Source organism: Ylistrum balloti, unplaced genomic scaffold (genome assembly GCF_031769215.1).
Source record: "Ylistrum balloti isolate Yb309-2 unplaced genomic scaffold, AGI_CSIRO_Ybal_v1 Utg370104, whole genome shotgun sequence".
Classification (NCBI taxonomy): Eukaryota; Metazoa; Mollusca; class Bivalvia; order Pectinida; family Pectinidae; genus Ylistrum; species Ylistrum balloti.
Genome location: NW_026782129.1, coordinates 36,291 through 62,055, shown reverse-complemented (window position 1 = coordinate 62,055; position 25,765 = coordinate 36,291). Strand labels below are relative to the sequence as shown.

At 33.1% G+C, this 25,765-nt stretch overlaps 1 protein-coding gene across 1 annotated transcript; it reads right to left on the bottom strand.

Annotated features, from left to right (window-relative positions):
* Positions 1 to 1,612: 1,612 nt before the first annotated feature.
* Positions 1,613 to 25,504, bottom strand: LOC132550110 (choline transporter-like protein 2). Its single transcript, XM_060214128.1, has 22 exons — positions 25,474 to 25,504; positions 24,499 to 24,547; positions 22,622 to 22,695; positions 16,252 to 16,327; positions 15,713 to 15,800; positions 13,884 to 14,021; positions 13,370 to 13,433; positions 13,013 to 13,148; positions 12,442 to 12,525; positions 10,667 to 10,779; positions 8,865 to 8,996; positions 8,522 to 8,621; positions 8,043 to 8,135; positions 7,500 to 7,599; positions 7,075 to 7,301; positions 6,747 to 6,875; positions 6,425 to 6,494; positions 5,835 to 5,908; positions 5,404 to 5,474; positions 4,867 to 4,955; positions 2,698 to 2,782; positions 1,613 to 1,761 (listed from the first exon to the last, which is right to left on the bottom strand). Exons 1-22 carry the CDS (start codon positions 25,502 to 25,504, stop codon positions 1,613 to 1,615), a joined length of 2,172 nt encoding a protein of 723 aa, XP_060070111.1.
* Between the last annotated feature and the right edge of the window lie 261 nt (positions 25,505 to 25,765).

The following is a 25,765-nucleotide window of genomic DNA, read 5'->3' as shown; positions in this document are numbered from 1 at the left end:
TGGCAAACTCACACCTAAATTCAACAATACAATATCAGGGAAATATAATTATATGTTTGTTTCCTTTATATCTTCATTGCTATTTGCGATTCTAAAATTTCATATCAATCAAGATTAAGTATCAAGGTTCCTGATCATTCATTCCTATTGAGGATGATGAATTAATCATTGTTTTAATAACTTTTCCTATACACGTATCTGATTCTTGCCTGTACAGATTAGCACAGGTGGTTAAACACTAGAAGTGTCACAAAAAAGGTCAAATTATTGCTAAAAGTCCTTTTAAGGTTAGAAAACTTAAAATATTTCATAACAAATAACTATCTTTCCTTTGTAGCATTTCAAAGGACATCACACAGTGAAGAGACAACATTGCTATGGACATATAACAGTATATCTTGAAAGTGGTTAAATAACAATTAATACAGAGTGACGCTGTTGCATTAGAGACAAACATGAAAATATGAATAGATTATATAAATGAATATCAGAAACATGTGATAAATTGATTTTCTATCTGTAATCATCAATTTTCTCCTTTCATTCTTTCCACTGGTGTACATTTCAAACAAAAAAGAATCACAACTTTAACAATATGGAGCAAAGAATTTGAAGCCCTTGGAATAGAACATCAAAGTCTTTCCTACACTAAAACCTCACCACCATTTATCACTATAAAGCATAGAATTTGTAGCCCATGAATAGCAAGCCATTTAAATGCAAGACTGAAGCTGTTGATATAACCCATGATCATTATCAAGTAGATTAACGATTTAGCAGGTAAAATAATCAAAAATGCCTTAAAAATAGCAGAATTTTGATATCCAATCATGAAAACAATGTTATTGAATTCTATGAACACAAATGTCTGTCAAAAATGTGAAACTATATTGTCTTATCATTTTATTTCTTTGGAAGACTCACTGCAGAGATGTTTTTCCGAGGACTGTTACTTTCAAAGCTGACTTATAACTTTTGTCAAAATTCAAAACATCTAGCCAAATATGACTCTGAGGGTCTTGAGGTTATTCAGATCAATTCAAAGATCTTAAGATGATCCCTTCAACCTTGTTAGTAGGTGAAGGTAATTCATCATCTTACCTAATGAATTTTAGCATGACATTTTTAAGATGATCCCTTCAGCCTTGTTAGTCAGTGAAGACAATTCATTTTCTTACCTGCTGAATTTCAGCATGGTATTCACCATGACACTATCAGGTCTTCTTGGATATTCATCAGAAAGTATAAATACATCTGACCTCTCTGATTCTTAAAGTGGCTCAAGGTCATTTATTTGAACAAAGTTATGTATTGATAAGATATTTACAAATAAAAATCCACTCAAGCATGACTGACAATATTATCTCCTCATAGCTTACAATATACAATGTATAAGCTAATTGTCCTCCCATTTCTGTGGATGAAATACAAAACCATAATTTGTGTAAAAAAGAAATGTGTCAAAAAATATTCTTATATTCATGAAAATATTCAGTAACCTGGACTGTTCAGTAATGATACACTATTTTATTATTACTAGTTAAGTAATGAAATATCTGACTATTAATTCAAAATGATGAGTTAAGTACTGAAGTAAAACATGCCATGTGGCTTATTTTTCCTCCTTCGCTTTATCTTCATTTCCATCTGTCTCATTTTCCTTCTTCTCTTTCTTGTTTTTCTTCCTCAATATCTTCATTAATCCTTTACTCATGTAATAGGGCTTCTCGGGACTCCCATCATGCATTTCTAAGTCTTCCACTGAAAGTCAAACATGATTTAAGAAAGTCATATTAATGGTTTTCATTAAATAAAATGGCGCAAACAAATGTCCTATCAGGCCGTCATGGAAGCTTCTAATACTGAAACAATTTTTTGCCACAGTCAAATTCTGCAGTCTTACTTTTTGGGATACTTCATTTTAAATGAGCCAATTTCCTTTTTCCTTTTTATTGTTTTTCTGTCATCAGGATACAACAAAAACTTATCTATTCCCATGTACTGCCTTTAAAGTAGACACAAAAATTCATTGAAATCTGATAGACATCTCTTTAAAATTCATAAATTTGTTGTGTACTCAGTGGTCACTTTCGGTCCAACACTTTGACCCCTAAATTCCCAAGGAGCTGAGTCCCTTACTAAGTATATATTCCTATCCTCATCATTCATTTGTGATTTCCACCAAGTTTCATGAAGTACTGACTGAAAAAACTTTCCTAAAAGTAAGAACTGAGGTGTATGACAAATAACACACAGCATACACTAATATAGATGCATACTACACTGGTTTATTTCACCCAAACAAGTTTGTCAGACAACACAAGCCAAAAACTAAATACTATCTATAAGTTTTTCAATCTATAGATCTCTCATGTTTGTATCTGTTAAATGAATAACTTCAAAACAGATCTTAACCATGTTTCTTAACTACAGAATTGGAAGAAAAGTAAAACACAGGATCTATCAGAGAAATATAAACATCAGATCCAGCCTCTGTAACAGGCCATTGATAAGCCTTTCTAAAATCCTCATCCAAGTAAGTATGTTTGACATATACAAGTGTACAAATGAACTTCAATCATGAATTTACATATTCTTCAACAGGTATGGATACAAATGGATGGTCCTATATCAGAGACATTCATCAATTATAATGAGATGGACTAAAGATTGAGATGGTACTAAATATATACTCACAGAAACACAGGAACAATGTGTCCACAGCCATTGTGTAGACACTAAAGAAACAGCAGGTGATCAGGTAGGTGCCTAGGATAACAACCTGTGGGAAGAGAGTAACATTGATAGTGTCAATAAGTACACACTTATTGTCAGTGCTTATTTTATCACTGATTGTGATAGTTATAGTTACAACACTGATTGTGATAGTTATAGTTACAACACTGATTGTGATAGTTATAGTTACAACACTGATTGTGATAGTTATAGTTAAAACACTGATTGTGATAGTTATAGTTACAACACTGATTGTGATAGTTATAGTTACAACACTGATTGTGATAGTTATAGTTACAACACTGATTGTGATAGTTATAGTTACAACACTGATTGTGATAGTTATAGTTACAACACTGATTGTGATAGTTATAGTTACAAATGCTATACTTATTGTGATAGTTATAGTTACAACACTGATTGTGATAGTTATAGTTACAACACTGATTGTGATAGTTATAGTTACAAATGCTGTACTTATTGTGATAGTTATAGTTACAACACTGATTGTGATAGTTATAGTTACAACACTGATTGTGATAGTTATAGTTACAACACTGATTGTGATAGTAATAGTTACAACACTGATTGTGATAGTTATAGTTACAAATGCTATACTTATTGTGATAGTTATAGTTACAACACTGATTGTGATAGTTATAGTTAAAACACTGATTGTGATAGTTATAGTTACAAATGCTATACTTATTGTGATAGTTATAGTTACAACACTGATTGTGATAGTAATAGTTACAACACTGATTGTGATAGTTATAGTTACAAATGCTGTACTTATTGTGATAGTTATAGTTACAACACTGATTGTGATAGTTATAGTTACAACACTGATTGTGATAGTTATAGTTACAACACTGATTGTGATAGTTATAGTTACAACACTGATTGTGATAGTTATAGTTACAACACTGATTGTGATAGTAATAGTTACAACACTGATTGTGATAGTTATAGTTACAAATGCTATACTGATTGTGATAGTTATAGTTACAACACTGATTGTGATAGTTATAGTTACAACACTGATTGTGATAGTTATAGTTACAACACTGATTGTGATAGTTATAGTTACAACACTGATTGTGATAGTAATAGTTACAACACTGATTGTGATAGTTATAGTTACAACACTGATTGTGATAGTTATAGTTACAACACTGATTGTGATAGTTAGAGTTACAACACTGATTGTGATAGTTATAGTTACAAATGCTATACTTATTGTGAAAGTTATAGTTACAACACTGATTCTGATAGTTATAGTTACAACACTTACTGTGATAACAAGAACACTGATGGATCAGCAAGGGCCTTACTCACTATATGGCTGTAAATCACACTTTTGTTTGGGGCCTTACTATCACCTACTATAATACTACAATACTTAATGACACACCTGTAACTACAACACTTATTGAGATACCTGTAACTACAACATTTAATGACATACCTGTAACTACAACACTTACTGAAATATCTGTAACTACAACACTTAATGAGATAGATACCTGTAACTACAACACTTAATGAGATACCTGTAACTACAACACTTACTGAGATACCTGTAACTACAACACTTAATGAGACACCTGTAACTACAACATTTAATGACATACCTGTAAGTACAACACTTAATGAGATACCTGTAACTACAACACTTAATGACATACCTGTAAGTACAACACTTAATGAGACACCTGTAACTACAACATTTAATGACATACCTGTAAGTACAACACTTACTGAGACACCTGTAACTACAACACTTAATGACATACCTGTAACTACAACACTTAATGTGACACCTGTAACTACAACACTTAATGACATACCTGTAACTACAACACTTAATGACATACCTGTAACTTCAACACTTAATGAGATACCTGTAACTACAACACTTAATGAGATAACTGTAACTACAACAGTTAAGATAATTATAATGGCAACAATTATATTGTACTAACATAGTGATTACAGACATTGTGATAATTACAACAGTTTTTAGAATCCAGCCTATCATGATTACATTATAAAATGCCATCCGAAGTTAGTACTCTGGCTGTGACACCATCAAATTAAATGTAGTACAGTTCCCAAACTGATACTTACAATAACAGGTGTTAGGTAGTAGTTGAGAACAGGAATAAACTGTGTGAAAAGGCTCACTTTTCCTTGAAACCAGAAATAGGCTCCCACACCTGTAAAACAGTTATATCATTTACAACAATTAATCATTAAAGTGTACAAACAAAGCTTGTAAGGTCTTAACTTTACAACGAAGACATATACCTGTGTTGAACGTATTTAATGTTGAGCCTTAAATCTTTTTCACGGGGTGAAATAAACTCTAAACCTGTAACTATAATTTTCTACATCATCTCCGTAATGAGAGATACATCAGGTAAATTCCTGTTAGTTAGGGATCATACCACTCTTCTACTTTTCTATGAATTAAACAATGACCATTTTTCCTGGATTCATATACTTTGTACTAGATGTGTATATCATGTAATCTATACCTACATAAAAAGCATGCAAATTGTTTTGTGAATTGTCCTGATCACGTGATGATCCCTTTATGTTATATAAAAAAGTTCCTGCTTTCTCACCAGAACACACCAACACACGCCCATGTGTATAACTTACCTACTCCAGCAGTGACCATGAATTTACTGAGGAACAGTACATAATCTGTGACCTTGTCTAACACCACCGCTCTGTCAACAAAGGTCAAGGTCAAATTGTATCAAGGTCAAAGGTTAATAGAAGAGCCATTTACATTAATTACGATGTATGATAACGGTGAAATTTGCTTACAATATCATAAATATTCACTACAATTATCATAACTAGTAACAGATCAATAAATTACATTACAGGGATTGTTCGTATTATTCACAATCTTATAAAGTTAAGTAAGACTTTTTTACATTATACAAACATTTTAACAAATGCACAGAATATCATCTCCAAAACTTTTTCCAGATTGTCTTCAAAAATTAGTAACAAGATTACTTAATTCTTATGTCAAGATATAACCAGCTATGCTACTAGGGTGAGTGTTAAGGGAAACATACCTCACAACATTTCTCATGATTAAGAAAAACGCATCTTTTGCAGCTGTGCAGAAATTTTTTCCATAAACTGCTGTCTGTAATTTGGATAAAGGAGGAAATACGATTATCTCTATAAACACAATACAATCAGATAAAGTGAAAAACAGCAAATTTTCTGTAACTTGTAGATATAAGGAAACAAAAAAATATATTGACACTATACAAATCAGATAAAATTAAACATTTACAAATTCTCTGTTATTTGTAGATATAAGGAAATAAAAAAATATATTGACACTATACAAATCAGATAAAATTAAAAAATAGCTAATTCTATCACCTCATGACATGATCTGGAAAGTCATCATATAAATATTATGGGATACAATCCTAACCATCTCTTATCAGCATTGAACATATGTAATATCTCAGTTTTTCATTGCAATAAGCTAATTACTTTAATTACGGAAAGGTGGGCTTATCAACAGGCATCAAGATTTACCGATTGTCAGATAAATACAATGGTAAGTTATTATAGACAAGGTACAACACATCAGCTACTGGGTACTTATCATAGACATGATAAAACACATCAGGTATTGGGTACTTACCATGATATAAGCATTCCTGTTTAGGAATTTGATCAATTTTTCTAAACAAGCAAAAAAGCATTTCAAGCACCTGGAAATAAAGCATTGATTATGAGTGTTAAATTACTACAAAATAACACAGGTAATTCTTCATGTCTACATCATGTACTTAAATACGAAGATAATGTAAACAATCACTCAAAAACTGTTTGGAAATTATAGAGTAAATTCACATTACTACAATAGACAGTTAAAAACATTAAATCTTACTTTTCACCATCAAATTTAAACATTTTGACTTAAATATCATTAATTTGTAAACTTTATCACCAGGATTACTTACTTGACCATGAATTTTGCCACTTTGTTTTCAGCGCCCTTTAATTTACTGTCTAAGTATTCCAGCGCCACTCTGATCATCTGTATTATGGCTATGATGAGAGAACCGAATGCCAGTGTTCCAAGGTGATACCTAAAATATTGGTATATTTTCAATATTACTGAGATATTTCTTCTCTCTAATTCTTTGTGCTCTAACACAATATACACACATTAACATAAAGAAAATCTGAAATATTTACAACACTACATGTTTTTATATTGATACTATTATAGTGTCTGTTTATTCAGAAATTACAGTGACATGTATATCCCGACACTTAATCACAAACCTGATGGATCGGTAAAATCCCGACATCAATGGGAATGCTGGGATATCTTTTGGTTTCTCAAATGCCCAGTAGTAAGAGGCAAATGCTCCAGCCAAGGTCATTTGTCCAAGGGCAACGACAAAGTTCATCAACCAGAAGAACATAAACAACATGAAAACCTCCATAGCGATGATATAGTCTGTACCTCCGTACCGGACAAAGTCACAGAAGGACCCCACAGTAGTGTTCTATACAAAAATCAAAACCATTGTCAGTTATAATTAGAAAGGACAAGACAGAATATAACAATTAATTGGCAGATTTGGTAATAGTATCACAGAGACATGTAGTGAGAGACAGAAGACAAGGAAGGAGTAGAGAGATACAGGAGACACATGGCAGAAAGGATAAAGGAAAAATCAGGCAGTAGAGATGGTAAAACTTACATCAGGAGTACAAGGCACTCGGTCCAAGACAGAATTGATGCTGTTAGCGACATCTGTACCGTTGGAGTAATACTCTGGTCCACCAATAGATGCTATGTAGCTTTTGAGGTCAAGGACAAGTTTCTTTGTGTTATAAATTCTTATAATATCTATGTGTAATGTATCAGTCCATATCAGAAGATAATTCTGAACCAATTCATCCTGAGATTGACAACATTTGTGAGACTGCTATACCTATGGTTCAGATGTACATTTACAGATTTTAAAGAGATTTTCCATCAACACAGAAGTCACATGATTGGATCAAATCACCTGATCCATCAACACAGAAGTCACATGATCTGAATAGATCACCTGATCCATCAACATAGAAGTCAAAGTGATTAAGTTATTATACGTCGGTGCTTACATTATTGGCTAACAGAACAAACCTGGTCATGTGACATTATTGGCAAAAAATACAATTATATTTCAGGTAAATTTAAACTTATGAAAAATCACACACAAAATTCAAATCAGATGACATTTTGTTGTCAAGGATACATAGCACTGGCTCCCATGTAGGCAACAACAGCCAGCTGTATAATAAATGGGATGATGGGCCACAAGAGTGTGAAGACCATGTTACTTATTGCCCTGAAATAGGTAAAAAAAAATGTAGTTACTCAAACATATTTCATCAAAATAAAATGTTCCTGAAGGAGGATTACATTTTGAATAGATTGAATGTATAAAAGATTGGAATGTATTCTGCTATATTCTGGTGAACATATGGCTATTGACCAAATAATACATGGAGATTAGGGTTGACTAATGGATATTAGGAATAAATATATGATGCATCCTGTCCCAATTATATTTAATACTTATGTCATTCATAATGGTATGAAAGGTCCCTCTCAGATTTTATAAAAAAAATTGAAATAATACTACAATAATGATGTATATCAATAATGAAAAAAACCCATTAAGATGATTAATTTCTTGATCTGAGTGTTATAAACATACCTAACGCTACTTACCTACTGCCTTCTTTGATCAGCTCAATGGCGATACATATTCTTGATACCAAAAAAATGAGGATGAGGAGAAAAATAAGGAGAATCGTTGCTGTTGTACAACCTGTAAGATATAAATGTTAAATGAAATATTTCCTGGAATTCAAAATCTGATTTAATTTGCATTTCAAAATATTTCATTTAAAAAGAATTTAAAAATAAGCTTAGAATCCACCATTACATTAATTATGTGTTGATTTCCTGATTTTCTCCTGTTAAAATATGCGAACAAGTCACCAATAAGTAGGGTTCACTGATAGGGTTATGGCAACAGTACATAGATGCATTTCATAACCATTAAACTTACCAAATGCCAGCCAGGTCTCCCGCAGACGGAGGTAGTAACTAAAATTGAGGGTGAAGAGTTCCGACACCCCAAACTCTGCTGTAACATTCTGGTTCTTTAGCTCATAGTACTGGGAATAGCTGTAATAACAGCCTACAACAAAATGTCTAAATATAGCACCAAACAGAGTGTCTCACCAAATACAGAAATACATCAAACATATTGTGGTAATTCACAGTTAAAACCATATATTGGGCTTTACCAAATGTAAGGTGGTAACAGATATACAGTTACAACAAATATATCTGGTTTTACCAAAAATAGGACTTTATCAATTATAGGGCTACCCTCTTTACTAAATATTGGGCTGTACCAAATATATGATTACACTAAACATAGAACTTCACCAAATAATGGTCCTTATCAAATATTGCACTTTACCAAATATTGGGTCACAACAAATGTAGGGATTCACCAGATATAGGGTTTAATAAGATATATGGTTACACTAAAGTTTTCACTAAATACAAAGTTTTACCAAAATACGCATTCATCAAACAAAGAGCTTCACCAAATATGGGTTACACCAAATATAGGCTTCACCAAAAATATCTAAATGAGACCAAATAATATGGTTACACCACATATTTTGGTTTACACCAAATATACAAGTATGGCTACACCAAATATAGGGATATATCAAATATATATAGAGTTGCAAGAAATATAGGGATTTTCTAAATGTATATAGGGTTACAACAAATATAGGGATTGGCCAAATATATATAGGGTTACCACAAATATAGGGATTTGCCAAACATATATAGGGTTACAACAAATATAGGGATTTGCCAAATATATATAGGGTTACAACAAATTTAGGAATATGCTAAATATATATAGGGTTACAACAAATATATGTATATATGCCACATATCTATAGAGTTACCCAAAATATAGGGATATGTTAAATATATAGGTTTATACCACATACTTATATAGGGATACACTAAAATTAGGGCATCAAATATACACCAAATATGGGGTTGCATTAAATATATAGGGTTACATCTGATAAAGGACTTCACCTAATGCAAAGACATCACTAATATTATAGTGTTACACCAATTAGAGGGTTAAGTCATTTAACAGATTACATCAATTATAGGGTTACACCATTATAGGGTTACATCAGTTTAAGGATTACACCAATTATAGTGTTAAACTAATTATGTTGTTACATCAATTAAAAGATTACATTAATTATAGTGTTACAACAATTATAGGGTTACATCAGTTAACATATTACGACAATCATAGGGTTACATCAGTTGAAGGGTTACACCAATTATAGTGTTAAACTAATTATGTTGTTACATCAGTTAAAAGATTACATTAATTATAGTGTTACATCAATTATAGGGTAACATTAATTTTAGTGTTACACCAATTAAAGGGTTACACCAATTATAGGGTTACACCAATACTGCATTAAAACCAGATTGGACGCAAATTTGTTAAAGATCTCATTCCTAATCAACATATTATAGAGTGATGATATAATATTAGGACCAGTATAACAGTAGGACATAAAATGTAATACATAATACTGAGTCAGACTCCCACCCCTCTTCATTTCTCTTACTTTGTGGTCAGTAACTACCACATCCTATATTGTAATACACTCTAGAATATTGTACAAACTTTCATTGTTTTGTTACTTCAATGCAGTCTTCTAAGCTGAAACATATCAATAATCATTTAAACAGAAACATAAGGTTTCTCTGTTCTGAGATATATAATGTGTATATTATAATACACACCAAAGCCAAGGAGGGCCAGAACGACAACGATGCTGACCCAGACGAGGATGCCAGCAAACCATCGAAGAAGGACAATCCAGATGAAACAGACCACTACGGCTATCGCACAGAAGCTGCCATCAAAGAAATTTTAAAATGGGATGAAAAAATAAATGAATAAAAGCCAACAGTGCAATGATGAAAAAACATATATACATTCCATATAAAAAAAAATTTATTGTGATATATAGAGAAAATAAATCTTTGTTATATATCTATATATATATATATTACACCCTGAAAAATTTAAGGTAAAATGTATTGATAATGACAAGTTATGGTCCAACTTTTACATTGTTACCATACAACAGTCACTATCACATAATTAATAGACAGTAAGTAGAGTTGTAGGTGTGAATATACCCAAACAAGTACGAGATTCCTGTCTAACAGTAACTTATGTTGTAAGTGTAAATAGTCACATAGGCATAAGGTACCAGGCTCACAGTAAATAAGGTTGTAGGTACAAACTCACATAGGCATAAGGTACCAAGCTCACAGTAAATAGGGTTGTAGGTACACACTCACATAGGCATGAGGTACCAGGCTCACAGTAAATAGGGTTGTAGGTACACACTCACATAGGCATGAGGTACCAGGCTAACAGTAAATAGGGTGGTAGATACACACTCACATAGGCATGAGGTACCAGGCTAACAGTATATAGGGTTGTAGATACACACTCACATAGGCATGAGGTACCAGGCTAACAGTAAATAGGGTTGTAGATACACACTCACATAGGCATGAGGTACCAGGCTAACAGTAAATAGGGTGGTAGATACACACTCACATAGGCATGAGGTACCAGGCTAACAGTATATAGGGTTGTAGATACACACTCACATAGGCATGAGGTACCAGGCTAACAGTAAATAGGGTTGTAGGTACACACTCATATAGGCATGAGGTACCAGGCTAACAGTAAATAGGGTTGTAGATAATCACATAGGCATGAGGTACCAGGCTCACAGTAAATAAGGTTGTAGATACACACATAGGCATGAGGTACCAGGCTAACAGTAAATAGGGTTGTAGGTACACACACACATAGGCATGAGGTACCAGGCTAACAGTAAATAAGGTTGTAGGTACACATATAGGCATGAGGTACTAGGCTAACAGTAAATAGGGTTGTAGGTACACACTCACATAGGCATGAGGTACCAGGCTAACAGTAAATAGGGTTGTAGGTCCACACTCACATAGGCATGAAGTACCAGGCTAACAGTATATAGGGTTGTAGATACACACTCACATAGGCATGAGGTACCAGGCTAACAGTAAATAGGGTTGTAGTTACACACTCACATAGGCATGAGGTACCGGGCTAACAGTATATAGGGTTGTAGGTACACACTCACACAGGCATGAGGTACCAGGCTAACAGTAAATAAGGTTGTAGGTACATATTCACACAAACATGAGGTACCAGGCTAAAGTAAAGAAGGTTGTAGGTACATATTCACACAAGCATGAGGTACCAGGCTTAAGTAAATAAGGTTGTAGGTACACACATAGGCATGAGGTACCAGGCTAACAGTAAATAGGGTTGTAGGTATACATTCACATAGGCATGAGGTACCAGACTAACAGTAAATAGGGTTGTAGGTACACACATAGGCACGAGGTACCAGGCTAACAGTAAATAGGGTTGTAGGTACACACACATAAGCATCAGGTACCAGGCTGATAATAAGTTAGCCTGTAGGCATATTATTATGTTATATACTCACATAAGCATGAGGTACCAGGCTGTCACAATATCCTTAAACACAAGCTCCACAACTTGGGTAGCAGACAAAAATGTGGCAAGATACCTGCAACAAATAGTTAATTATACAACACTTTATGGCTAATGGAAAGTTTATTCTGACTCTTTTTTAATTTTTCTGACATCTTTAGAGCATCACAAACTGGAATCAATTCCAAATTTCATTTGAGATTGATATCACACAAGCTTTTTGGCAAATGCAATGTCATCAGCTCACCTGATATCATCTGTTCAACCTGATATTGGCCATAAAAAAACCTACTCACACCATAAAATATGCCAGAATATTTCAGTATTTAAATTTCAAATTCATTTTGTGGACCTTATATAGTTAAAAATAATATTCAAAGAAAAAAAAACATGATCTCAATGTAAAGAGATGATCAAATATAAAATAGAACTGACAAAAAGCCCAAACTATTCAGTACACTCCTATATTTAGCCGACTCTCAGAACTTTGATTTTACAAATGTTAATGTTTAACTGTTGAATGTAGAAGACTGGCTAGTAAACAACATTGTGTAAATACTGACTCGCTGGCAGTTTCTATGAGGTTTCCCGTCACTGGTGTTCCTCCAGCTGTAGTGATTTTGAAGTTTCCAGATGTGACCAGCTCCTGGGACTTGTCAAAAATAGTCAAGAAAATGGACGGAACACAACGACCGACAACTGAAAAACGGGAGAAAACCACACGATAATTGCTGCCATATTGGAAAACTTTAAAAAATATTCAAGCAATTGCCATCTTTGACATGGCTGCAGTTGAAATCTCAGGAACCCACAAACCACAGATGTATATTTCCTGTTTATGTCAGACAGGGGTTAAGTGACTAATATTCACCTGGGAGGTAGAACATGATTGTAAAATACACAATACATGATGTACCCACTTGCAGTGTTGGGAAGGTAGTAGGCTGCACAGTCTTCATCTGATATAAGCTGCTGGATACTCTTCTGTAAAAACCAACACAAAATTCCATAGTCAATCTATAATTTTAGCATTTCTTACACAATGAAGTCGCGTGGACTACCTGTCCTTGAAATTTATATCCAAGGAGCATGTTGATGGTTGGTAACCTTCAGATTATATAATCATCCATTTGAGCTAAAATTAAGACATCATTTTCTATCATTGAATGAGATATAACAGATGAAAACTAATATAATTACAGAGTTTGATGTACTGACAGCAAGGTGTCTAACCTAAAAAAGGACAAGTAATTTGAATTTTTTCCATTGAAAAAAAAAAGAGAGAAAACATTTCAATCCCTTTATGTCTCCAACAGACATTGTAAATTTATCTTTTTCAAGTGATAGGGATGTATTAGTTTTTTATTGCAAATAAAGAAATTTCAGAATTTTTTGGTTAGACAGGTTTTTAAACTTTTCAGCAGTTAAACTTACTGTTCCTGCCGTAGGGTCTACACCATATTTACAGAGCAGTTTATTCCGTTCTGTATTGTCCTGTCCTCCACCTGCTGTCTCAATGGCTATAGATTCTAGGTAAACATAATAATCTGTTGTACACGCCTCCACACACACCTAAACAAATAAAATATATTCATAGTGTCTCCTTTATCTGTTGTACACGCCTCCACACACACCTAAACAAATAAAATATATTCATAGTGTCTCCTTTATACATTTAAAGCATATTCATAGTGTCTCCTTTATACATTTAAAGCATATTCATAGTGTCTCCCTTATACATTTAAAGCATATTCATAGTGTCTCCCTTATACATTTAAAGCATATTCATAGTGTCTCCCTTATACATTTAAAGCATATTCATAGTGTCTCCCTTATACATTTAAAACATATTCATAGTGTCTCCTTTATACATTTAAAGCATATTCATAGTGTCTCCTTTATACATTTAAAGCATATTCATAGTGTCTCCCTTATACATTTAAAACATATTCATAGTGTCTCCTTTATACATTTAAAGCATATTCATAGTGTCTCCTTTATACATTTAAAGCATATTCATAGTGTCTCCCTTATACATTTAAAGCATATTCATAGTGTCTCCCTTATACATTTAAAGCATATTCATAGTGTCTCCCTTATACATTTAAAGCATATTCATAGTGTCTCCCTTATACATTTAAAGCATATTCATAGTGTCTCCCTTATACATTTAAAGCATAATCATAGTGTCTCCTTTATACATTTAAAGCATATTCATAGTGTCTCCCTTATACATTTAAAGCATATTCAGAGTGTCTCCCTTATACATTTAAAGCATATTCATAGTGTCTCCTTTATACATTTAAAGCATATTCATAGTGTCTCCTTTATACATTTAAAGCATATTCATAGTGTCTCCCTTATACATTTAAAGCATATTCATAGTGTCTCCTTTATACATTTAAAGCATATTCATAGTGTCTCCCTTATACATTTAAAGTATATTCATAGTGTCTCCCTTATACATTTAATGCATATTCATAGTGTCTCCCTTATATGTTAAAAGCATATTCATATTGTCTCCCTTATACGTTAAAAGCATATTCATAGTGTCTCACACACCTGTACAAATAAAGCATATATATAGTATCTAACACACCTATACAAAAACAACTTATTTTAGTGTCTCACACCTACACAAAAACAACTTATATTAGTGTCTCATACACCTACACAAAAACAACATATTTTAGTGTCTCATACAACCACACAAAAACAACTTATTTTAATGTCACACACCTACACAAAAACAACATATTTCATTTTCTCATACCTACACAAAAACAACATATTTTAGTGTCTCACACCTACACAAAAACAACTTGTTTTAGTGTTTAACACACCTACACGAAAACAACTTATTTTAGTGTCTCACACACATTCACAAAAACAACATATTTCAGTTTCTCATACCTACACAAAAACAACTTATTTTAGTGTTTCACACACCTACATGAAAACAACTTATTTTAGTGTCTCACAAACATACAAAAAAAAACCCAACTTATTTTAGTGTCTCACACACCTACAAAAAAACAACTTATTTTAGTGTCTCACACACCTACAAAAAAACAACTTATTTTAGTGTCACACACCCACACAAACAAAACATTTGCAGCATCACGCATTTACATATACACAAACACAACAGTATATTATTAGACAACATTCTCATTTTTATCTAACACAACAAATATAAAGTGTTTTATCTTAATGTTAATTGAGTTATTAAGGATATAGCTTACACAAGAACAAGCACTTACTTGAGGAGTAGGGCATCCTAAAAAAATGGACTGGACTTTGGAACACTGTAGTAAGTCAAAATACATAAGGTTTGGCTTCGACACCACACTGGAAAATGTAACAGATTGTGTCATCTTTAATTGGTAAGTGTAAACTGTAATACATATTTGTAAGGGGCTCAAATTTCGTGATTTAGGGGGGAAAATACTTTTCATTGTCACTTGATCTTGTTAATCATACTCACAAAGTACATCTGCAATAATTAATCATATTGACAGGATTTATCAATTTTGGACATGTGACTTTGTGGACTAAAATGTACCATTAATACCAACAAAAAAATCTAACCCTACAAAACATGAAGTTTTCAAAGTAACATACATCACAGTTAAATATCTAAGCCAAGTAAGTAAAAAGCTACAGTAATGTTTTCATATTTTCATGGTATAACAGTCAAAATACCTCAATGAGATATACGATTTATAATGATGTGTCATTTATTAACTGTCCCATTCAGTTAACTATAAACATCAACCATGACACTGCTACAGTTCCATACCTTTTATCATAACCACAGATATTGCCTCCAGAATCTGTGGGGAATACAAGCTTTGCAGGGTTTCCTCTAGCATAACCTGAAACACAAAATACAAACTTTTAACGTCTTCTACCTATATCACAAGCTGTTATTTTCCAATATAAAATGTCAAATTATCACAAGGTTTTATTGGACAAACGATGACAGTATGAACAGTTTTTACTTGACCAGTGGTGGCAGACAGTTTTATTGGACAAATGGTGGGAGTATAACAAAAAATACACTTTGTAACAGATTGTTTTAGTGATTAGACATTACATGGGGGCAGCATACATGTTATAATTACTGCTAATGAATGACAAATAGTGGAGGTATATGGATCTTATTGATACATGTTCAAACAAGGTTTCATGAGACAAATGGTGGCAGTATAACAAGGTTTTACTAGACAAATGGTGGCAGTGTAACAAGGTTTTATAGGACAAATGGTGGCAGTATAACAAGGTTTCATAGGGCAAATGGTGGCAGTATAACAAGGTTTCATGGGAAAAATGGTGGCAGTATAACAAGGTTTCATGGGACAAATGGTGGCAGTATAACAAGGTTTCATGGGACAAATGGTGGCAGTATAAAAAGGTTTCATGAGACAAATGGTGGCAGTATAACAAGGTTTCATGAGACAAATGGTGGCAGTGTAACAAGGTTTCATGGAACAAATGGTGGCAGTATAACAAGGTTTCATGGGACAAACAGCCGTATAACAAGGTTTCATGAGACAAATGGTGGCAGTGTAACAAGGTTTCATGGGACAAATGGTGGCAGTAGAACAAGGTTTCATGGGACAAATGGTGGCAGCATAACAATGCTTTTCTTTTTAAAGTTTTTTGTGACGTATCATTCCATCAACAGGAAAAGGGATATATATTAAACCATTAACAAGTATTATCCACTCATTATGAACTAAGTGACAGCTTCTAATGTTTTTTTAACTTATTAAGTGTAAAAAGGTCAAAGGCCATATATTTTGTACCTAGATTTTACTTGAGATTAACATATTTTCAATCATTATTTTTCACCATATACAAATGTGCACTAATTATTACACACATGTAGACTGACTTCCCGTACTGTATTACCTGACCCAGTCAGAAGCTGTTGAAAACGGGTTGTCAGATGATTAGTCACCTTGAGTTTTTGTTCTGACTTGAGTTACAGAATGTGAGCAAAGACACAACCACTGAATTAACACATACATGTACTCCAACTAGGTCAACCTCTTATACATTTGTATGCTTGAAATATGGCAGATTCCTCCCAGAGTCTCAATAGTTTATAATCTTTTACTCTTTGTATCAACCTATATATATGTAATTTGCAGAAGGAAAAGGTTGATTTTCCTGACCAATATGCGACATGCAGTCAGTGCTGTTTAATATACATATGTAGGTGATGGTATCTATCAACTGTCTCACTGCAAAATCCATTTTTTAATGTGTTTGATTAAACAATTCTGTACATGTGAAATGAATCTGATACGGCAGACACTTAAGATTATTGACAACTTAACTGTAGTGTTTTATGGTTCTGGAGTAAATCATCATATTAAATGAAATTTTAAAAATTAAATATTGTTTTACAAAAGCAGCTTTATTTCAGGGGATCATATCATATAAAGAAATATTTCTCAACAAATTGTGTTGAATTCTTTTAAACAACTAAACAGGAGAGTTGTTTAACTCTTAGCAAACTGTTTTTTGTACGCCACAAGGAAAGTAAGTGATAAGTAAGCTGTATATATTACAGGTGCATCATCATCTGATCACAGCACAAATATACATTTTATTATAAACCAGCTCCATGATATAAGCTTTAATCAATGTATTACTCGTATTGGAATTTCCTGGTTCGAATTTTGTAAATGCAGACTTAATATTCATAAACATCTTCTACAATACAAATATCAGACCTTGAACTTGAAAACAGTGATATCTATTTTCAGATCTGTAATTAGATCATCTTTCTATTCAGAAATTTCCTGGTACAAGAGATTATTGAATTTGATTTGAACAAAAACAGAAACAGGCTATCAAAGCAGAAAATAAGTAAACACATAAATTGTTTAAACAATGATACACATAAACAATATTGTAATTAGATGTGTTTTTGTTTACATGTATATTATCATTTTTAATTGATATATTGTTGAGTTCCCACCTTCACCAGTGTTCCAATCATATACCCAGTATGTGTTAATCCTATTAATGTCACTAGTAATTAATAAGTCCAATCTGATGTATATACTGATTTTTCAGTAAGAAAACTAACTTATCTATTTCACCGTCCTGTAATAAGCCCACCCCCTGCCTTTGAATAAGTAGAGACGTATTGACCCTATGGTCATACATGTTGTCTGGGATCCCTTATCCAGAGGTATTAGGGGTGTGTTTTGAATGTTCACTGATGATTCCATGATAACAATGTGCTCTTCTGGAACAATTTTCTTGTTAAAGCATCAGTTCAGTGTAGAGATCAAAACAATGAGAAATAAAATGTAAACATCATTTCTGTGGTAGTGCAAGATTTTTAATAATTTTACAATGTACAGTAATTACTATACATTTGGCAGTATCTAAAAGAGAAGTGTGTCAAGTAAAATTGGTTTCAGAAATTGAGGTACATGAACCATGTACGTGTTGGTTTCAGAGATTGAGGTACATGAACCATGTACGTGTTGGTTTCAGAGATTGAGGTACATGAACCATGTACGTGTTGGTTTCAGAGATTGAGGTACATGAACCATGTACGTGTTGGTTTCAGAGATTGAGGTACATGAACCATGTACGTGTTGGTTTCAGAGATTGAGGTACATGAACCATGTACATGTGTTGGATACATGAACCATGTACGTGTTGGTTTCAGAGATTGAGGTACATGAACCATTTACATGAACAACAAACACAGTAATTATTGAGTCTGAAAAAAATAATGAAATACTACACTTGCTACAATAATCTAAATGTCATCAAAACCAGGAAAATCTATCAAGCAGGAAGTGTAACACAGAAGTTGGCAGCTTAGATAATATACCAGTGGTTATTTATGTGTAAATACGACTGTTAATGGTATATACACTCTACGTCAAGCTTTCATTCAGTTTTCATAAGTATGTGTGTCACAGATATAGAATTTTACAAGTCAGCTAGTGATGGTCGTAAAGAAACTGAAATACAAAGCAAGATAAAACACTGATGAACTGTGTGTGTTAACCCCACATTCCATTCAAAGGGATTCGTAGTCTGTAGGTAAAGCTAAATACAGGCGTCACTATGGCTTACTGAACCGTTCAGTATTATACCCATACAATTTATAAGGTCGAATAAGGTTTAAATACATTTAAAATAGTTAGCAGTAACCATACTACTTCTGTAGTCACGGTTGTCAATAGATGGGTCAGTATCCGTCGATATATGGTAATGTGACAGCTGACTGGAGTATAATTTACCCATATGTCACTTCTTAAATCAGTCATGTTTACAACAACAACAGGACAACAGGAAAAAACCAAACATCATCAAAAATTTATCAACAATTTATGTTTATTCAGTTGAGGTGTTGAGCTATTCTCTACGGTTGAAACATATGTATTGCACATGTCCGTGTTTTCATGGGTTGGACTTCTGGCATTGTATAAGACATCTGGTGTGTGTAATATATCCCATGTCAATGTCATTTTATATTGTGTCAAATACTGACTTCAACTTTATCACATATACCAAGCTTCGAGGATAGTAATGGTACACAGTTCAACTAAATTTATTCATAATATGTCAAGATACAGTGAACAAATTAGTGTTAGAGTTTTCACTATCAATATTTCTATGTTTTTAAATGTCACATTATATAAACCAGCTATTTATATTCTATCTCATCTTCAATGATTAAATAATAAATTCTGCATTATACCTATTTAAGTCCTGGTATATTACATTTCAGCATTTTATAAAATTTACTCTAATATCTGAATATGTAGGAAAATGATCAGATCAGTTTTATATTCTAAATATATTAGGATATACAGTACAATGGATATACATTGATGTAATGCTTTACCTTACGTGTAACATATAGGTATACATATATAGCTGTGATCATTGTTTACATACTCCTGGAAACGTCAGAATGTTGATGAGGCTGAGAATCAATAGATATTATCAGTTCAGTCAATAAAAGTGACTTCCAAGCATGTTTTACACAACAAGTAAATAAAACATCAACCAATATTCCCTGATGCATTCGTAAAGTACAACTTTGTTACAACTTAGTTACAACTTAGTTACAACTTTGTGACAACTTTGTTACAACTTTGTGACAACTTTGTTACAACTTTGTCACAACTTTGTGACAACTTTGTGACAACTTTGTGACAACTTTGTTACAACTTAGTTACAACTTTGTTACAACTTTGTTACAACTTAGTTACAACTTAGTTACAACTTTGTGACAACTTTGTGACAACTTTGTTACAACTCAGTTACAACTTTGTGACAACTTTGTGACAATTAATTTTAATTTCTGTGACAGAGGCTGATTTACCTTTCATGTCCAGAACTAAGGTTCGATTTCCATTAACATTATACAGACCTGACATTACATCATGTTTGTACATTTGCCCATGACCAATAGTAAGTCATCTTGTGTATTACCTGAAGCCATATGATTAATACTGAGTATGTGAAAGAGTTCTACATTACATCACTAGCGCACGACCCACCAAATCATCAGAAACAAGTATTTTGCTAGAGGAGATGACACTAGTGGTTTGACAAGTCACAGGTCCAATTCTAGGTGTTTCAAATGTTTGCTTTAACATTACAGAACAAACATACTAAAGGACAGGATTTGTTCTTAGGCAAACAGAGACATCATTATAGATAAAATAACTGGCTGCCCTCAGCTGGTGTGTTAACATTACAAGCTATTTATAACACAAGGAAGAAAAAATGAAAGTTGTTGAAAGACATTTTACCTGATAATCAAATCCATTAAAAAGAGTCTGCATGATAGCGCTGTTATGCTGTATCATATGTTGAATAGAGAGTAAGACATCATTTAGATTACTGGGGATGTCTGAGCATTGGATTTCTGAATCAGGAACCAATATCTAAGTCCATATTCAAATTCTCTCATATTTACATTCATCATGGATCGAGGTTCACCATCACATATAAAACTTTTCTGTTTGCTCTAAATATTCCATGGGACATTGGTGTCATTGACCGATTCTACTGAGCTATCCTTACCTAGCAGTAATCAATATTTACAATTAAACCCACTTTTTTATCATATCTTTGGTAAAGAAGAAATACATGTATATATATATATGAACAAAGAATATCAATATTCATGTTTTGCATCTATATAACCTTTATTTAATTCTGGCTTTGAGGGATGAAAACTGAGGTCTGCAACTTCAGCAAGTTCTGATCTATAGTAATATATGGGTGACTGTGCATGCCATATATCACATCTCTCACTTAATAGCAGACCTATAATCTTTGTACCAGGAAGCCGAATCATTATGTAAACTGTGATTATAAATGGATCCACGCCCAGATTCTGTGGAGAGGCAATGTTTGCATATTTACTGTATAATCTGTGATCGCTCAATCTGATTCACTTAGTAAATGTAACGTTTTTATTCCAGTGATAAATATTGTAATTTTATAGCCTGCCATATCGTTTCACCACCAACCAAGTGTTGTATAACCACATCATAACAGTCTTCCTGAATCAGCCTCAATATTTCACAGAAAGTTCCTATAGACATTAGTAGTCATGAACAGTGTGGATGAAGCCACAATTGTTTGGTAGAAATTCATATTATCAGGTGAATAAAACACAATTAATATACCTAAATCTCTTGTGTTGTATTGTAATGGATGAAATAAGTTATGTATCAACTTAAAATATTAAGTATCTGTAGAAAATTCTGACAAGACATGCTAAACAGACTTAATATTGGTCATATACCTGCAAACAAAGATTGCAATACAGCTTGATTTGACCTTGAACCTCTTGCTACAAATGAAATTAAATGACCTTGAAGATACATTCCCTATAGTCAAAACTGATATGTGATCTGACCTAAAAATACTTCACAAAGAATGGAATCCAGAAAATGTATATGTAAGTTAATTTGTGTATTGTATATATAAGTGTCAGATGTGTGTGCATTGATCAGTCGTACCAGTCCTTTAGACATCTACAACAATACTGACAAAGGACGTTAATACTTAGGTTTACTGGTAAATGTTAGACAAGTTCTGAAATAGAAACATTAAAATGTCCTATAATTTCAGGAAAAACTTCCTGTTACCAAGGCAAAACTTACCAATAGCTGAACAGGCAACCATTACCACGATACAGACTAAGAACAAAATACAGCAGATTATGTCTGTGCATGACCTGAAAAAAATAATGACATCATTTATTTCTATAATCCAATGTGTTTCACTAATGTTAGGTCAGTACATAGGTTTGAGTTATATGTATACATAACAAAATAATAATGTTTCACTGTGTATTTTATGTTTTCTGCAAACACATTTCATAACTTACTTTGAACATTAAACAGGTAACTATATGTTGTGAGCTATTCTTTTAGAGTAAATATGATTTCACTACAATTGGTATGTCTTTCACAGAAAACTGCTAACTATGATAACATAGGGGTACAGTATGGGCCCTATTTCAAGCCTTAGAGCAATTCAATAAATCTGACCATTGTGACCTTAAATATGGGTCAAGGTCATTTCCTAAAGCAAACTCTGCAGCACTCAGTGCTAGCAAATCACTTGTTTGTATCTAGTTGTAACACAGAAACAACGTATCGTCACAAGGATCTAACTCAAATCTGTTTTATCTTCCCCAGTACTACATGTATCTAGTTGTAACACAAAAAACAACTTATTTTCACAAGGATCTAACTCAAATCTTTATAATCTCCCCAGTACTACATGCATTTAGTTGTTTAAGTCGTTACAAATGTTTACTCTGCCATCTAACACAATAATGTTATTAAGATTTTCATGTTGGTATGTTAGACAGGAGAGTGTGATTGTGTGGTGATATCATCACATAGTCTTGTATGTTAGACAGGAGAGTGTGATTGTGTGGTGATATCATCAGATAGTCTTGTATGTTAGACAGGAGAGTGTGATTGTGTGGTGATATCATCAGATAAGTCATTTTCATTGTTTTTATTCTTATCATTTTACTATGCTTTGTTGGTGACAGAAACATCACCAACCAAACATATGTATAATTTGTATCAAAGGACATTCACAGACTTAACCACTACTTTTAACCACAACTTTGCTTCAGATATCATTAGACAACCATTGATATAATACTGTTTAAGAAAAACTAATGTCGTTCTCCATTAACATTTACCTCTGACCTGGTGACCTTGGCCTTACAACCATGTTTCTTAGCTCTGCTCAAGAATGTCATAATCTACAAGTTAGCTTGTTAGGGGATATTGGTCATCGAAACAGCTACTAAAACTTGCGATGAGTTCATGTATGATTGAAAATGCATTTTCTTAATGTGCACTTTTATATAGTAACATTACATGGAAGTGTTGTAACTCGTACACAGTAAATGTAACACAATCCGCCTTTACTTACATTGGGATAACCCTAAATCTGAATGTCAAACAAAGAGTAACAAGCATCACTCTTTCTGACATTGGTTTAATGGTCTCTGCCAGTGGGCAGAATCCATATTCCCTTGCTTGAACAGCGTTCAACATAAAGATGAGAGTGGAGCATTTTGAGTTAAGAAGGTTTTTAATATGACCAACTGATATTAGCCCAATATTTCATTGTATTGTATATGTAGGGACATCAGTTATCAGTTACCTGCTGAGTAGTGTAGCCACCTGTTATAACTAATTCATGACTTGGTACCTGAATACAGCCTTATTTGCTACGACAAGGACATAAACAATCATTGTAAGGTAATGCACATAGTGAGCACATTTTTTATACCACAGGAATTTAGATATCAAATCCTACAGTACATTAAATAAGTTCAAGAAATTGAACTCTTCAAAAATTACATTGAAAGTTTTTCATCTTTCAGAAAGTGTTTAATCATGATAATTAGCCAAGACATTAAATTCTTTCTTCATTTAAGAAAACTGTTTTACAGTATGGAAACCAAATGTCCATAGATACAACCCTGCTGATACATGTATACACTCACCTATTTTTGATTGGTCCTTTAAATTTTGGATCATGTTTTTTAGCTTCACCTGAAATCGATAAAATTAATATGATATGGTGCTTATCATCTACAATTTTGAAAACCTTTTCATTAGAGTACATGTGTCATATAGTTCCCAATTCTGTTCCTATTACTGAAATATATCATTTACATATTTTCCAGTCTGAGACAAAAAAAGACTTTTTGTGTGATAACATATCTCACTACATAATATAAATGATAACACATGTAGCTATACACATGTGTATGTACTGCAGTATTTAAACTTTTATAGTTGTACATGAACATTGTATTTGTTAATAAAACAGAAATTAACAAAATTAAAACAATGGGAAATGTATCTACTACCTCATGTGATATGAGTACACACTGCCCAACCCCACCCTTGACCTCCCCCTTCATCCCACTTACAACCACCCAATCTTAATATTTATATTGGATGCATAAGGAAATTTTCAGCCTGTATCGTTAAACATTCTCCCAAAAACATAGAAATCATGACAATATACAGAAATCATAGAGGACAGGTTCAGTGGAAGTAAAGTGTCACAGAGTCATTTTGTAACACACTGTAAATATTAATATCGTGATAGAAATTTCTAAAACTGTCATAGTCAAACAACTGTAACGTCTATAAATAGACATGTATGTATAACGTTACCGGAACTGAAATGAGTTTTACCGTTCATTTGGTATATGTCTTCAGAGCACCTGTTGACCCCATGTCAGTTTCATCAACATTTAATGGATTCATCACATATGTAAATAAGTTAAATACAAAGCAGGCGGATTAACTACACATGTCTCGGGCGATAAAAAATTGGAAACACGATGATATAGGTCCTATGAGTATGCCTTGTGTACATACTGCATTGCACGCAGAGTATACATGTATCGCAAATTACCAACGACGATTCACAACTTCAGTTGTTTCTATGTCAAGTTTGTACTTACCATACTTTTTATCTTCATTTTCCTCTCCCATCTTCACTGTTCGATTTATCGTCCGAGGAAGTCGTTTCAATTTCTCCGGTATAAAATCGTGACGTACAGTTTACACACCCGATCAATTTACCTGTGTTAAAATCCCACCTTTCATCACGTGGTTTGTAGGTCCGCCTCCCATTGGAAACGACGACAACAATCGAGTGTAAACTTTGGGGCCCTCATTGGGGTGACCGAGACACGAAAATAGGTCAATTTTGGAAATTGAAAGCAAATATTATTGGAAAGGAGATATACCTAA